The sequence below is a fragment of the Megascapheus bottae genome, chromosome 31 (genome assembly GCF_031878675.1).
Source record: "Megascapheus bottae isolate mThoBot1 chromosome 31, mThoBot2.hap1, whole genome shotgun sequence".
Lineage (NCBI taxonomy): Eukaryota > Metazoa > Chordata > Mammalia > Rodentia > Geomyidae > Megascapheus > Megascapheus bottae.
This window is the reverse complement of record NC_143539.1, coordinates 5397266-5411255: the sequence shown is the minus strand read 5'-3', so window position 1 is coordinate 5411255 and position 13990 is coordinate 5397266. Positions and strand designations below refer to the sequence as shown.

General features: G+C 56.1%; 1 protein-coding gene across 1 annotated transcript in view; it reads left to right on the top strand.

Moving 5' to 3' along the window:
- Positions 1 to 13561, top strand: part of Megf8 (multiple EGF like domains 8) — a 38013-nt gene extending 24452 nt beyond the window's left edge. Inside the window, exons 30-41 of the mRNA XM_090322887.1 lie at positions 264 to 408; positions 1353 to 1584; positions 3282 to 3405; positions 3523 to 3736; positions 3929 to 4143; positions 6581 to 6788; positions 6913 to 7072; positions 7530 to 7722; positions 8121 to 8291; positions 8423 to 8553; positions 9182 to 9314; positions 10952 to 13561. Coding sequence (XP_090179013.1) covers positions 264 to 408; positions 1353 to 1584; positions 3282 to 3405; positions 3523 to 3736; positions 3929 to 4143; positions 6581 to 6788; positions 6913 to 7072; positions 7530 to 7722; positions 8121 to 8291; positions 8423 to 8553; positions 9182 to 9314; positions 10952 to 12214 — 3189 coding nt within the window. The 3' untranslated portion in view covers positions 12215 to 13561. The remainder of the gene's footprint in view (positions 1 to 263; positions 409 to 1352; positions 1585 to 3281; positions 3406 to 3522; positions 3737 to 3928; positions 4144 to 6580; positions 6789 to 6912; positions 7073 to 7529; positions 7723 to 8120; positions 8292 to 8422; positions 8554 to 9181; positions 9315 to 10951) is intronic.
- Positions 13562 to 13990: the final 429 nt, after the last annotated feature.

Genomic DNA, 13990 nt, shown 5'->3' with positions numbered 1-13990 from the left:
CACTGGGATCACGTGGGTGTTCATCTTGAGGGGTCCGGGCCACACTCACAAGGCACGGGATGGGTTACGGCAGCACCAGGACCATCCCCTAAGAAGGGAGATGGCTTTGTGGGCTGCCCCAAGGGGTCCAGGGAGTTTCCTGGGGGAGCGGTGAGCTGGTGACAGGTAGAAAGGGAATTGCAGGGGTGGCAGGTGTGCTGGGAAAGGGGCACATGGAAAAGGGGGGTTCTGACACACCATCCCCACTTCTGTCTCCCCAACAGCCCCGCCCTCGACTTTTCCATGCTGCTGCGCTGCTAGGGGACACCATGGTGGTTCTTGGGGGGCGCTCAGACCCTGATGAGTTCAGCAGTGACGTTCTGCTCTACCAGGTCAACTGCAATGCCTGGCTTCTGCCTGACCTCACACGTGAGTCCCCACCGTGTTCCCCCAGGGGCTGGGTCTGTCCTAGGAGCCCCCACTCAGGAGAAATTGTCAGGTGTCCTCGGACTGCTCAGCAAAGGCCTCTTCCCCCTCTAGTGTCACAAATCATTCTTTCTGGCCTAGCCTATGAAAGTTTATCTTTGATTCCATTGTATAGAAATAATAAAATTAGTTATAAGTAACATCAAACAGAATATACTACCCATAACTCCACATTTTTTTCTTTTTATTGTAATGTATAGAGGGGGTCACAGTTACATCACTTCTCACACATTGACACCCCCTCTCATGTTTTTGTCCCCATTTCCCTCCTTCTATCCCCTCCCTAATTCCACATTTTTTTTTTTTAAGGTGGGGTTGCTTGTAGCTTTGAATGCAGGGCCTAGGCACTGTTCTTGAGCTTTTTCACTTAAGGCCAATGCTCTACCATTTTGAACTACAGCTCTCCTGCCCATTTTCTGGTGGTTAATTGGAGATAAGAGTCTCATGTACTTTCCTGCCCAGGCTGGCTTCAAACTGTGATCCTCAGATTTCAGCCTCCTGAGTAGCTACGATTACAGGTGTGAGCCGCTGGCACTGGCACGCCGCTTCCTGAGCTTTTTTGCTCAAGGCTGATCCTCTCCCTCTTTGAGCCCCAGCTTGACTTCTGTTTTTTTGGTGGATAGTTGAAGATAAAAGTTCCATGGACTTTCCTACCCAGGCTGGCTTTAAATCACAATTCTCAGAGCTCAGCCTCCTGAGTAGCTAGGATTATAGGCATGAGCCACCAACACCCAGCTTCTCCTTTGATGTCCGTGTGAGTCTCCTGTCTGTTTGTGCTTGCCTGTCTTCTTGCCTTTCCACGCCTATTCCTGCCCTCCATTGACTCTGTCTCTGTCCTCTCTGGGTCTCCGTCTTGACCAGCTTCTCTTCCCCCCATACTTCCTCAGGCCCAGCATCTGTGGGACCCCCAATGGAGGAGTCCGTGGCCCACGCCGTGGCTGCTGTGGGGAGCCGCCTGTATATCTCTGGAGGCTTTGGGGGGGTGGCTCTGGGCCGCCTGCTAGCACTGACCCTGCCCCCTGACCCCTGCCGCCTGCTCCCCTCATTGGAAGCCTGTAACCAGTCCGAGGCCTGCACCTGGTGCCATGGGGCCTGCCTGTCTGGGGACCAGGCCCACAGGTAACCATAGCAACTGGTGGCACATCACACAGTGGTGATGCCCTGAGAGTTGTGCGCTAGGCTGGGTGTGGAGGGCCAGGCTCACTAGTGGGAAGGTGATGAACCATCACAGGCAAGGACAGCCTGGGGGCAGCCCTGGGGAACCCCGCTTGTGGTCTGGGTTCCCACTCTAGAGCAGCTGGGTCCCAGCCAGCCCCTACATGAGCAGTAGTGTTGGGGCCTGCCAAGATAAAAGCATGCAGGTGTATATGAAAGACAATGTTTTGTTTTGGTCAGTCCTAGGGCTTGAACTCGGGGCCTGAGCACTGTCTTTGGGCTTTCTCAAGGCTAGAGCTCTACCACTTGAACCTCAGCACCACTCCCGGCTTTTTTCTATGTATGTGGCACCAAGGAATCGAACCTGGGTCTTCGTGCATGCTAGGCAAGCACTTTAACCACTAGGCCAAACTCCCGGCCCACTTCTGGCTTTTTCTATGTATGTGGTACCGAGGAATTGAACCCAGGGCTTCATGCATGATAGGTGAGCACTCTCCCAGTAGGCCAAACTCCCAGCCCCTCCATCGGTCTTTAAACTGTATTTTGGAAACCCCAGCACCCCAGAAGCTAAGAAATTCCTCATTGGCACCAGCTCACTAGGCTACTTGATGATAATGATGATGATGATTTTTATTATCAGCTGTGGGGCTTAAACTCAGGGCCTATGCACTGTCCCTGAGCTCTTTTGCTTAAGGCTAGCACCCTACCACTTTGAGCCACAGTGCACTTCTGGTTTTCTGGTAATTCTTTGGAGGTAAGAGTCTCATGGACTTTCTTGCTTAGGCTGGCTTTGAACTGTGATCCTCAGATCTCAGCCTCCTGAGTAGCTAAGGTTACAGGCATGAGCCACCACCAGTGCTGAGCTGCTTGATGAACTTGACATGAGGCAGTTTGATGGCTTTGTCTGTCCATGACCCACACTGCCACATCTTCAGCAGGCTGTTAATTGGTTCTGGAGTGCTCCCAGCTTAACCATGCCAGTGTGTTGCAGAAGAACCCATGGCACTTCTAAAGTCTGCAGAATTATAAAACATGGGCCTTCAAGGATGATTGTGGGTGGTGGGGAGTGCAAAAAGCTTGATCCCTGGCCAGGATCATGACCTAGTTGGTAGAGTGCTTGCCTAGCATGCACAAAGCACTGCATTTGATTTGTCAGAATCACATTCATAGAGAAAGCCAGAAGTGGTGCTGTGGCTTAAGTGGTAGAGTGCTAGCTTTGACCTTTCTCAAGGCTTGTGCCCAGACCCTGAATGCAAGCCCAGGGACTGGCAGGGAAAAAAAGAAAGAAAGGAAAAAGAAAGAAAAAAGAAAAGAAAGAAAAAAGCCTGAACCCCAACAGGCAAGGCAGCTCTGGGTGTGCGGGGAGGTGGCTTCTGGAGCAGCTGCAGAGGATGGAGCTGGAGAGAACCAGAGGAAGGGCCCTGAGTTGGGCAGGGGTGAGGAAGAAGGGCTGGTTGGAGAGGAACTCAGGAGTGATTAATGGGGTAGGAGGGTGTGGAGTGATTTCTGATGGCTGTGGTCCAGGTAGCAGGAAGATGTGGGGTGACCCATTTCTGAGGGGTGGAAGACCCAGAGTGGAGAGGGTCAGGACCAGGGTTGGGAGTGTCCTCAGAAGGCCGAGGCCTGGCTGGCGTGACCCAGGCTGGCCTTGTGTCCCCCAGGCTGGGCTGTGGAGGGCCGTCCTGCTCCCCGATGCCTCGCTCTCCTGAGGAATGCCGAAGGCTCCGGACCTGCAGCGAATGCCTGGCCCGCCACCCCCGCACCCTGCAGCCTGGAGATGGAGAGGTGAGCAGCCTGGGTGGGGATGGCAGTCCTGGTGTGCACCCCTCAGGCATCAGGAGCCTGGGAATGGGGTGCTGGGGGTCCCCCATAGATCCAACTGAGCCCATCATCTCCCACCAGGCCTCTGCACCCCGCTGTAAGTGGTGTACTAACTGCCCTGAGGGCGCCTGCATCGGCCGCAATGGGTCCTGCACGTCGGAGAACGACTGTCGGATCAACCAGCGCGAGGTCTTCTGGGCAGGGAACTGCTCCGAGGCCGCGTGCGGGTCGGCCGACTGCGAGCAGTGCACGCGCGAGGGCAAGTGCATGTGGACCCGGCAGTTCAAGAGGACCGGTGAGGCCGTGGGCTCGGCTCGTGGGAGCTTGGGTCTGAGGGAGGAGGTCAGGATCTGGACTGAGTCTGAAGAAGGAGTCTGGGGCCTGGACCCCTGGGTCTGAAGGAAGAGGCTTGCACTGGACTCTTGGGTCTCAGGGAGGAGGAGCTGAGATCTAGACTGGCCATGAATTCCTGTGTCCTTCATCCCAGGAGAGACCCGCCGAATCCTCTCAGTGCAGCCCACCTACGACTGGACGTGCTTCAGCCACTCTCTACTCAATGTGTCCCCGATGCCAGTGGAGTCCTCCCCCCCCCTGCCCTGCCCCACTCCCTGTCACCTCCTCCCCAACTGTACCTCCTGCCTGGACTCCAAGGGTGCCGACGGAGGCTGGCAGCACTGTGTCTGGAGCAGCAGTCTCCAACAGGTACCCCCACCCCAGGACCCTCTCCTCTTCCCTCCGCCCCTCCGTCACTTGGACGGCTCCCACTCACAGCAAGCCAGCGCTCATGGCGGGTTTCCAGCCTCAGTTCAGTGGGACACGGCCCTGGGGGCTCCAAATAGAGAAGAAGCCGGGCCAGCCAGGACCCCTTTATGTCTGTGGTTGCATACATGACTGCAACATCCAGACACCTGACCTTCTAGAACATGCTGTGGTTTCCAGTGTCTGCACCTCTCCCCGTAGCTGGAAGTACAGGGAAAATGGGACACTTGCCATTAGGACTTCCATTTTTAGAGAAAAGAAACTGCCAATGCTTCTGGCATGTTCCAGCCCGGGAGGGTGGGGTACAAGCATCTAGAATAGACACCCTGCCTGGCAGTGATATGTTGGCTGGTCGCCCTAGCGTTCTTTGTAGTGCTGCTGGCCTCAAGCAACTGAGTATTCTCCTCCCTAGCCTGCCTTCATCTGTCCTTCCGTTCTCCCTCCCTCCCTCCCGCCTTCTCTCCTTTCCTTCCCTCCCTCCTTTCTCTCTACCTTTCACAAACTTTCCACTGCGCACCTTGCTAGGTTGTGTTGGCTAACAACAGGTCAGCGCTCAGGTTTGTGATGTGGGACATTGTCCTATTTGGCCACTTCAGCAGGTCACAGCCAAAAATGCCACTCAGGACTAGTGATTCAGGTTTCTCTGCTTCTTCCCAGACTGCCCTGCCATCTGCCAGTGAGTGCACTAAATTTAGATCTAGAAGCCCTGCCTAGCAGAGATTTTTTTTTTTAATTTTATTTTAGAGAAACTACTGGGTAGGGTGGTATTTGCCTATAATTTCAGCCTTCAGGAAGGAAAAAACAAGAGTTCAAAGCATCGTGGGCTACATACATAGTAAGAACTTGTCCTCCAAACAACAAATCCAATGGGGCGGGGGAAGAAATGCACACAGAATTTATTGAATGCCCAAGACATGGGCGTGTCAGGCTGGTTGGCAGAAGGTTGGCATCTGGCAGTTGAGCAAAGTTCTGTTCATAGCCAGCCCAGCCCTTGGTGGGCTCTGAGCTCTGGCCACAGCAATCAAGGTTTCTATTTCAGGATTTCAGAGTGTTGCTGGGCACCCAGCCCACATGAATCTCTTTCCTTCTTATCCCTCACTTAAGGCCAAGCAGTAAATAAAACACTTAGACACCCTGAGGTTTGTTCCCAAAGGGTTGAGCCTCATTGAGCATGCGCTCTGGGTCCCAACATGTTAGTAATAGCTATGAGCTGCTGCCCCACTCCTCTCCCAGAGCCCCTCGGCCCCTCAGCGGAAGTGAGAGAAGCCTTTTCCCCAACAGCCAGCTTCACATTTGTTCTGAGATGCTGTGAGTCAGAACTCTGCTCTGCCACTCTTGCATGTCCATCTGGGCCACCAAAGAACAGTGACACCACCTGTACAGTGTGGTTCCTCAGGGATGGGGGTAGGAAGTAGAGCCAGGCCTCGGTGACTGGAGCTACAGTCTAAGGAAATCTGCCCACCCTACCCATCATCTTTGGAATATGAGGTGCACCTACTCTTGGTCTAATCCTTTGGTTTTTTGTGTTTGTTTTTTTTTTTTTTTTGCCAGTCCTGGCTTGAACTCAGGGCCTGAGCACTGTTCTTGGGCTTTCTCAAGGCTAAAGCTCTACCACTTGAGCCACAGCACCACTTGCGGCTTTTTCTATGTATGTGGTACTGAGCAATCAAACCTGGGTCTTTGTACATGCAAGGCAAGCACTCTATCAGTAGGCCAAACTCCAGGCTTGTGTCCTTTTTTTTTCTTTTGTCATGGGGCTTGAACTCTGGGCCTGGGTGTTATCCTTGAGCTCTTCAGCCCAAAGTTATCACACCTCCCTTTGAGCCACAGCCCCATTTTCTAGTGATTAATTGGAAATAAGAGTCTCATGTTCTTTAGTGCCCAGCCTGGCTTTGAACCAATCCTCAGATCTCAGCCTCCTGAGTAGCTAAGATTACAGGCGTGAGCCACAACGCCCAGCCTGTGTCTTTCTTTTGAGTCATGATTTTTAATAAAGGATGTGGACCACAGACGTTTATTTGTTTTCACCAAGTTCTCATCTTCTGTCCACTGCTTTCAAGCTCCCTCCCTCCCCTCCTTCCTTCTTTACTTCCTTTCTCTTTCTCTCTCTCTCCTTCCTCCCTTCCTTCCTTTCTCTCTGTCTCTCTTTCCTTCCTGCAGTATGTCTGCTCACCCAGATGCCCCTCCCCCCCAGCTCCTGTGTGCTGGATCTTTCCACTGTAGAGTCTCTCTGGCCTGACTTCCAGTCCTGATGTCGAATTAGAAAGGCATGAGAGAGAGCTGACTGGGGCCATGGAATGGGGGGCCTTGGGTGCTGTGGGGAGAGCCACACATGTATTTTTCCTTCTCTACTTCTCCCCCTCTCCCCCCTCCTGGACAGTGTCTGAGCCCCTCCTACCTGCCCCTGAGATGTATGGCCGGAGGCTGCGGGCGGCTGCTGCGGGGACCCGAGAGCTGCTCCCTGGGCTGTGCTCAGGCCACCCAGTGTGCCCTGTGCCTGCGGCGCCCCCACTGCGGCTGGTGTGCCTGGGGAGGCCAGGATGGGGGCGGCCGCTGCATGGAGGGTGGCCTCAGTGGCCCCCGAGATGGTGAGAAGGGCTGGGGAGCCAAGCAACAGGGCAGGGGGGGTGCTTGCTGGGGGTAGCACCTAGGTGTGGCCCACAGGAAGTGGGGGTGCAGGCCCCCAATGAATCCCTGTGTTCCTGGGACCAGGGCTGACGTGTGGACGGCCTGGGGCGGCCTGGGCCTTCCTGTCCTGTCCGCCTGAGAATGAGTGTGCAAATGGACACCACGACTGCAATGAGACCCAGAACTGCCACGACCAGCCCCACGGCTATGAGTGCAGCTGCAAGACGGGCTACACCATGGACAAGTGAGCCCGCCGCCCCCGGGGGACAGTGTTCCCTGATGAAGGAGGCCCAGCGCATTGCCTGATGGGAGGAGGGGCGTCTGAGCGCATTGCCTGATGGGAGAGGGGCGTCTGAGCGCATTGCCTGATGGGAGGAGGGGCGCCTGAGCGCATTGCCTGATGGGAGGAGGGGAGTTTGACTCACAAGGTGCATGGGGATTAATTCAGGAAGTTGGGGGGCTGTGACGTGGTCAAGGTGGTGAGGGAGACAGGCAAAACACAAGTTCCACAGAGGTCTGAGAAGAGGAAGGGCTATGGACCAGCTCCTGGGGGAGGTGGTGGGCTGCACCCTTACAAGGGAACAGAAAAATGGAGTCTCAGAGCCAGGCAGATCTGCTGGGGCGGCAGCAGGTGGGAAGTAGGGAAGGGCAGTGGGGGCCGCTGGGCCACTGCCCCTTACCTCCTCCCCCCACTCCCGCAGTGTGACAGGCCTGTGCCGCCCGGTGTGTGCCCAGGGCTGTGTGAACGGCTCCTGCGTGGAGCCTGACCACTGTCGCTGCCATTTTGGCTTTGTGGGCCGCAACTGCTCCACAGAGTGTCACTGCAATCGCCACAGTGAGTGTGCTGGCGTGGGAGCCCGCGACCACTGTCTGCTCTGCCGTAACCACACCAAGGTGGGTGCCTGGGGCTCTGGACCCTCACCCTAGACCTGCCCTGGCTTGCTGTCAGCCTCTGCTAGGGAGCATGTTCACTTATTTGTGTGGAATGGAACCCAGGGCCTCACACACAGGGCCACACTCCAGCTTTTGTGCTCAGGCATCTTGAATCTCATTCTGAACCCTGAGAAGCCAAGGGCAGGGGAAGCCCTGTGTCAGGGAGGTGTAGAGCATCCGGGGACACTGATGGTGAACAGAGTGGGTGCTGGGGCAGTGAAGTAGAGAGAAGGGTATCTGAGCTCAGGACTTAGGGCTGGAAATGAGCGGGTGAAGCAAGGCTAGATCACACGCCTGGCATGATCAAGTCCCAGCCCTGCATCCCCAGCCCTTCTGACCGCTTTATCCTGGGTTCCCAGGGCAGCCACTGTGAGCAGTGCCTCCCACTGTTTGTGGGGTCAGCCCTGGGAGGTGGCACCTGCCGGCCCTGCCATGCCTTCTGTCGTGGCAACAGCCACGTCTGCGTCTCCAGGAAGGAGCTGGAAATGGCCAGGAGGGAGCCAGAGAAGTACTCACTGGATCCAGAGGAGGTGAAAGAGCCTGGGCCCTCGAAGCCAAGCCTGGGGGAGGAGGGCTGGGGCCTGGACTCCTGGGACTGAGGGAGGAGGCTGGGTCTGAGGGTCCATGCCTTCCTGCAAGCATCCTGTTCTTCCTTGGTCAGATTGAAAACTGGGTGACAGAGGGTCCGAGTGAAGACGAAGCCGTGTGTGTGAACTGCCAGAATAACAGCTATGGGGACAAATGCGAAAGCTGCCTCCACGGCTACTTCCTCTTGGATGGGAAGTGCACCAAGTGAGGAGGGAGCAGACCCGAGCCCTTCTCCATAAGAACAACCCTGGGAGCTGGGCACTGATGGCTCACGCCTGTAATCCTAGTTACTCAAGAGGCTGAGATCTGAGGACCATGGTTCAAAGTCAGCCGGGCACAAAAGTCCAAGTCCATGAGACTTTTACCAGTTAACCACCAGAAAGCTGGAAGTGATGCTGTGGCTCATGTGGTAGATGCTAGCCTTGAGCTGAAGAGCTCAGGGATAGCATCTAGGCCCAGAGTTCAAGCCCCATGACCTACAATATATATATATATATATATATGTAATAACCTTGGGGGCCAGACACTACCCTAAATCCCTGCTCACAGTCAAAAGTGGGTGAAGCCCCCAGGGAGCCCCAGGCCAAGTGGGGGGGGGGTGATGAGCAGACCCTGACCCTCACACCAGAAGCTGAAATGCAGACTGCTGAGCAGCCTGATGGAGCCAGCCTCCGCCCTCGCCCTTTACAGCATTCAGGGGACATTAGAGTTAATCTAAGCTGGATTCCAGTCCAATTGCCTTCTATTGGCTGTGGCCTTGGGCAATAGCTTGGCCTCTGTGAACCTCAGATGTCATATGGGTTCCACAACCCTGTTTTCTTTCCATCCTCAGATGCCAGTGTAACGGCCACGCAGACACCTGTAACGAGCAGGATGGGACAGGCTGCCCGTGTCAGAACAACACAGAGACGGGCACCTGCCAGGGCAGCTCCCCCAGTGACCGCCGAGACTGCTACAAGTATCAGGTGCGGCTGGGGAAGTGAGTTCTGAGAGGCCCACGTGCTGAGGGCTTGAGCTAGCATTCGATGGGCAGACCTAGGCTGGACCAGTAGTTTGGTTCTGAATCTGTGGTTTGGGGTTTATTTCAGTTTAATAAATAAGACTTTTGGCCGGGAGTTTGGCCTAGTGGTAGAGTGCTTGCCTAGCATGCATGAAGACCTGGGTTTGATTCCTTGGTACCACATACATAGAAAAAAAAGCCAGAAGTGGTGAGGCTCAAGTGGTAGAGCTCTAGCCTTGAGAAAGTCCAAGGATAGGGTTCAGACCCTGAGCTCAAGCCCAGGACTGGCAAAAATAAATAAATAAAATAAAATAAATAAGACTTAAAAATTTTTTATGGGTCATGGCGCTTGAACTTGGCCTGGGTGCAGTCCCTGAGCTCTTCAGCTCAAGGCTACCATCCTACCCTTGGGCAAAGCCCCATTTCCGGTTTTCTAGAGGTTAATAAGAGTCTCAGGTCCTTTTGTGCCCGTGCTGGCTTTGAACCTTGATCCTCAGATCTCAGCCTCCTGAGTAAATAGCATTACAGGTGTAAGGCACCATGCCCGGCTGATAGATAGACTTTTAAATTTTACTTTTTTTTATTTTAGTTTATTATTATAATTATAATTATAAAAGTGATGTACAGGGGTTACATAAATCAGGTAATGAGTACATTTCTTTTTTTGGGGTGGGGGGAGGTCATGAGGCTTGAACTGGGTGCTGTCCCTGAGTTTTTTCGCTCAAGGCTAGTACTCTACCATTTTGAGGCACAGCGTTACTTCTAGTTTTCTGGTGGTTAATTGGAAGTTAGAGTCTCGTGGATTTTTTTCCTGCTCAGGCTGGCTTTGAACCGAGACCCTCAGATCTCAGCTTCCTGTGTAGCTTGGGTTATAAATATGAACCACCAGTACCTGGCCATAGTACATTTCTTTTTGAACAATGTCATCCCTTCCTTCATGCTCTCCCTGTTTTTCCTTCCCATCCTTACCCACAATTTGTAAAGTTCTTTTTGTGTGGTCAGTCATGGGGCTTGAACTCTGGGCCTGGGCACTGTCCCTGAGCTCTTCAGCTTACTGCGAGCTCTACCAGTTGAACCACAGTGCCACTTCCGGTTTTCTGATGGTTCATTGGAGATAAGAGTCTCACAGACTTCAGTGCCAGGTCTGGCTTTGAACTGTGATCCTCAGATCTCAGCCTTGGAGTAGCTAGGATTATCAGCATGAGCTACTGGCACCTGGCTCATTGTTTTGTTTTTGTTTTTTGAGTCCAAGCCCAAGACTCGAACTCAGTACCTGACACTTTCACTCACTGGCTGGTGCTCCGCCAGCCATACCTCCAATACAAGCAGTGTCAGTTTCTTCCCAATCCAATCCTCACAGCACTTGGGAGGAGGTTGTGCCGGAATCCAGCAGAGCTCTTTCCTGGGGAGCCTCTGGGAGCCAGACCCCACAGCAGGGGCCAGAGTCAGCCTGGACGGGGACATCCAGGCCCCGTGGCACAGGGCATGGCTCAGGGTGGTGACCGCTTGGCCTCGGATCGCGGGTACGGGTCGGTTGCTTTGGGGGGAACAGCTCTGGGCCGAGCCCGCCCACCGGTCTCTCCGTCCCTGTCCTCCCCACAGTGTGCCAAGTGTCGCGAGTCCTTCCACGGGAGCCCGCTGGGCGGCCAGCAGTGCTACCGCCTCATCTCCGTGGAGCAGGAGTGCTGCCTCGACCCCACCTCGCAGACCAACTGCTTCCACGAGCCCAAGCGCCGGGCCCTGGGCCCCGGCCGCACCGTCCTCTTTGGGGTGCAGCCCAAGTTCACCAATGTGGACATCCGCCTGACCCTGGATGTGACCTTCGGGGCCGTGGACCTCTACGTCTCCACGTCCTATGACACCTTCGTGGTCCGCGTGGCTCCGGACACGGGCATCCACACGGTGCACATCCAGCCGCCCCTCCCCCCGCCCCCGCCCCCTCCTCCTGCCGATGGGGGACCCCGGGCCGCAGGGGACCCGGGTGGCCTGGGGGCCGGGAGCGGGCCGGCCATCCCCACCGAGCCCCGAGTGCGGGAAGTGTGGCCGAGAGGCCTGATCACCTACGTGACGGTGACGGAGCCGGCGGCCGTGCTGGTGGTGCGCGGCGTGCGGGACCGGCTGGTCATCACCTACCCTCACGAGCACCACGCGCTCAAGTCCAGCCGCTTCTACCTGCTGCTCCTGGGCGTCGGGGACCCCAGCGGGCCCGGCGCCAACGGCTCAGCCGACTCCCAGGGCCTGCTGTTCTTCCGGCAGGACCAGGCCCACATCGACCTGTTCGTCTTCTTCTCTGTCTTCTTCTCCTGCTTCTTCCTCTTCCTCTCCCTGTGCGTGCTCCTCTGGAAGGCCAAGCAGGCCCTGGACCAGCGGCAGGAGCAGCGCCGGCATCTGCAGGAGATGACCAAGATGGCCAGCCGCCCCTTCGCCAAGGTCACCGTTTGCTTCCCACCGGACCCCTCGGCCCCCGCCTGGAAGCCCACCGGGCTCCCGCCGCCTGCCTTCCGCCGCTCGGAGCCTTTCCTGGCACCCCTCTTACTGACAGGGGCTGGAGGGCCCTGGGGACCCATGGGTGGGGGGTGCTACCCCTCGGCCATCCCTGCCACCACCGCTGGCTTACGAGCTGGGCCCATCACTCTGGAGCCCACGGAGGATGGCATGGCTGGCGTGGCCACTCTTTTGCTCCAGCTTCCTGGGGGGCCCCACGCACCCAACGGTGCCTGCCTGGGCTCGGCCCTCGTGACCCTGCGGCACAGGCTGCATGAGTACTGTGGGGGCGGCGGGGGGGCCGTGGGCAGCGGGCACGGGGCAGGAGCAGGACGGAAGGGACTATTGAGTCAGGACAACCTCACCAGCATGTCTCTCTGACCAGCCCAGGGGCCTTCACCACAATGGCCAAGTCATTTGTGGGGGCCACTCTGGGCTGGAGTGGAGCCCCTGGACATTCAGAGACCACCATTCCCCTTCCTCTTGTTGTCCCCCTGTGCTGTGCATTCGGCAACTATTTATTGAGCAGCTACTGAACACCGGGCACTGTTAAAGGCCCAGAGCAAAGCACGAGGCGCCAGGAGGCTCGCAGGTCTCGAGGGGCACACGTCCCTGTGAAGGGGCCCGTGGCGCATGCGCATGCACCCATGCCGTGTTTCAGAGAAAAGTGTGGGGCAGAGGGCCTGTGAGGGCCAAGTGGGCCTTTCAGAGAGGCTCGACTGAGAAAGTCAGGGGAACTGGTCGTGATCACAAGAAGGGCTTCAGGACACCCACAGTTCCGAGCAGAAGGCATCGAGGGGGCGTCTGGAGGTGGGGCCCAGAGATCCAGTGTGAGGGGATGAGGATGAGTCAGGCAGGACTTCTGGGCTCGGGAGGAGGTGCTCGGGTGTACTGTGAGGGCCGAGGGAAGCTGGGAAGCTGCCAGAGGGTTTTGTGGGAGAGCTGTGAGCCATGCCTGCAGTGGTGTGGAGAGCGAGCTCGAGGGGGAGGAGAGGCAGGGAAGGACTGGGTGCAGGGGCTCCGGATCAGATGCAGGGTGAAGGCGGAAGGGTGTGTGCTCAGGAAGGAGCTACACGCCAGCTGACTGGGGTTCAAGGTGGGGCTGGTGAGGAAGGCCCTGCCCGGCGCTCACGTGAGGAGGCCCAGGGCAGCGGTGCAGTCGTATGCACTGAGTGTTTCCACAGGAAGACCTGAGTGCAGGAAATTGGCAGTGCAGGAGAGGTGAGTGGCTGGGAGGAGGGGGGACAGCTGGATGGCCCCTGGGCTGGAAGAGGGACAGACCTCAGACCTGGGGACCAGTGGTCTTCTGTGAATCTGAAGCTCTGACCCTATTGAGAGAGGCACAAAACCTGCTGGAATGGCCCCCCATGGGGTCAGTGGGGGGATAGGGTGGGGTCATCACCCCACAGGTCCCTTTCAATCCTCTCAAGACTTTGGGGGTCTCCCTATGAGCCACCCTACCCACCCAAACATGGACTTGTGAGCTCCTCTACTCTGAGGACCTCTTTCAATCCTAGCCATCTTCTTGAACTGGAGGATCTTGCTTTCCCAAGGCCTCCCTCCTAGCTGCTTGGTTTTGGTGTTGAGGGCTGGGCCCTGTATTTCCCCTTGCTGGGGGCCCCACTGGGTCCTCCTCCCCACAGTGTGTGCATATCCGGGGCAGCCTTGGGCCACAGCTGAGGAACTGGTCCTGGCTGAAGCAACAAATAAAGTATGGGGAAGACTTGGCGCTGCGCTGGTCTGTGTGTGGGAAGAAGGAATGGACGCTGAGCATCTGGATGCTGGTTGTGGTAAATGCCACCTGTCCTTACACTTCCTCTACACCACAGGGCACCCTCAGCTCTTGCTTCTGCCCAGATTCATGGGAATGTGAGAGGCTCACCCTGAGTGAAGAAAGCATGGGTGTGGGAAAAGGAATGCATTTTATTGAGGGCCTGTACTCCCTCAGACATTGAATGCTGGTTGCTTGATGTGAGTCTTTAGAACTTCCCAACATCCATCATTTCTGGGAGTCTTGTTCTGTTTTGTATTTTTGGTTTTGTCTATACTGAGGTTTGAACTTGGAGCCTATTCATAGTAGTTCTCCCCACCCCTTTGTTCTGGGGCTTGAACTCAGGGCCTGGGCACTGTCTCTGAGCTGCTTTTGCTCAAGGCTAG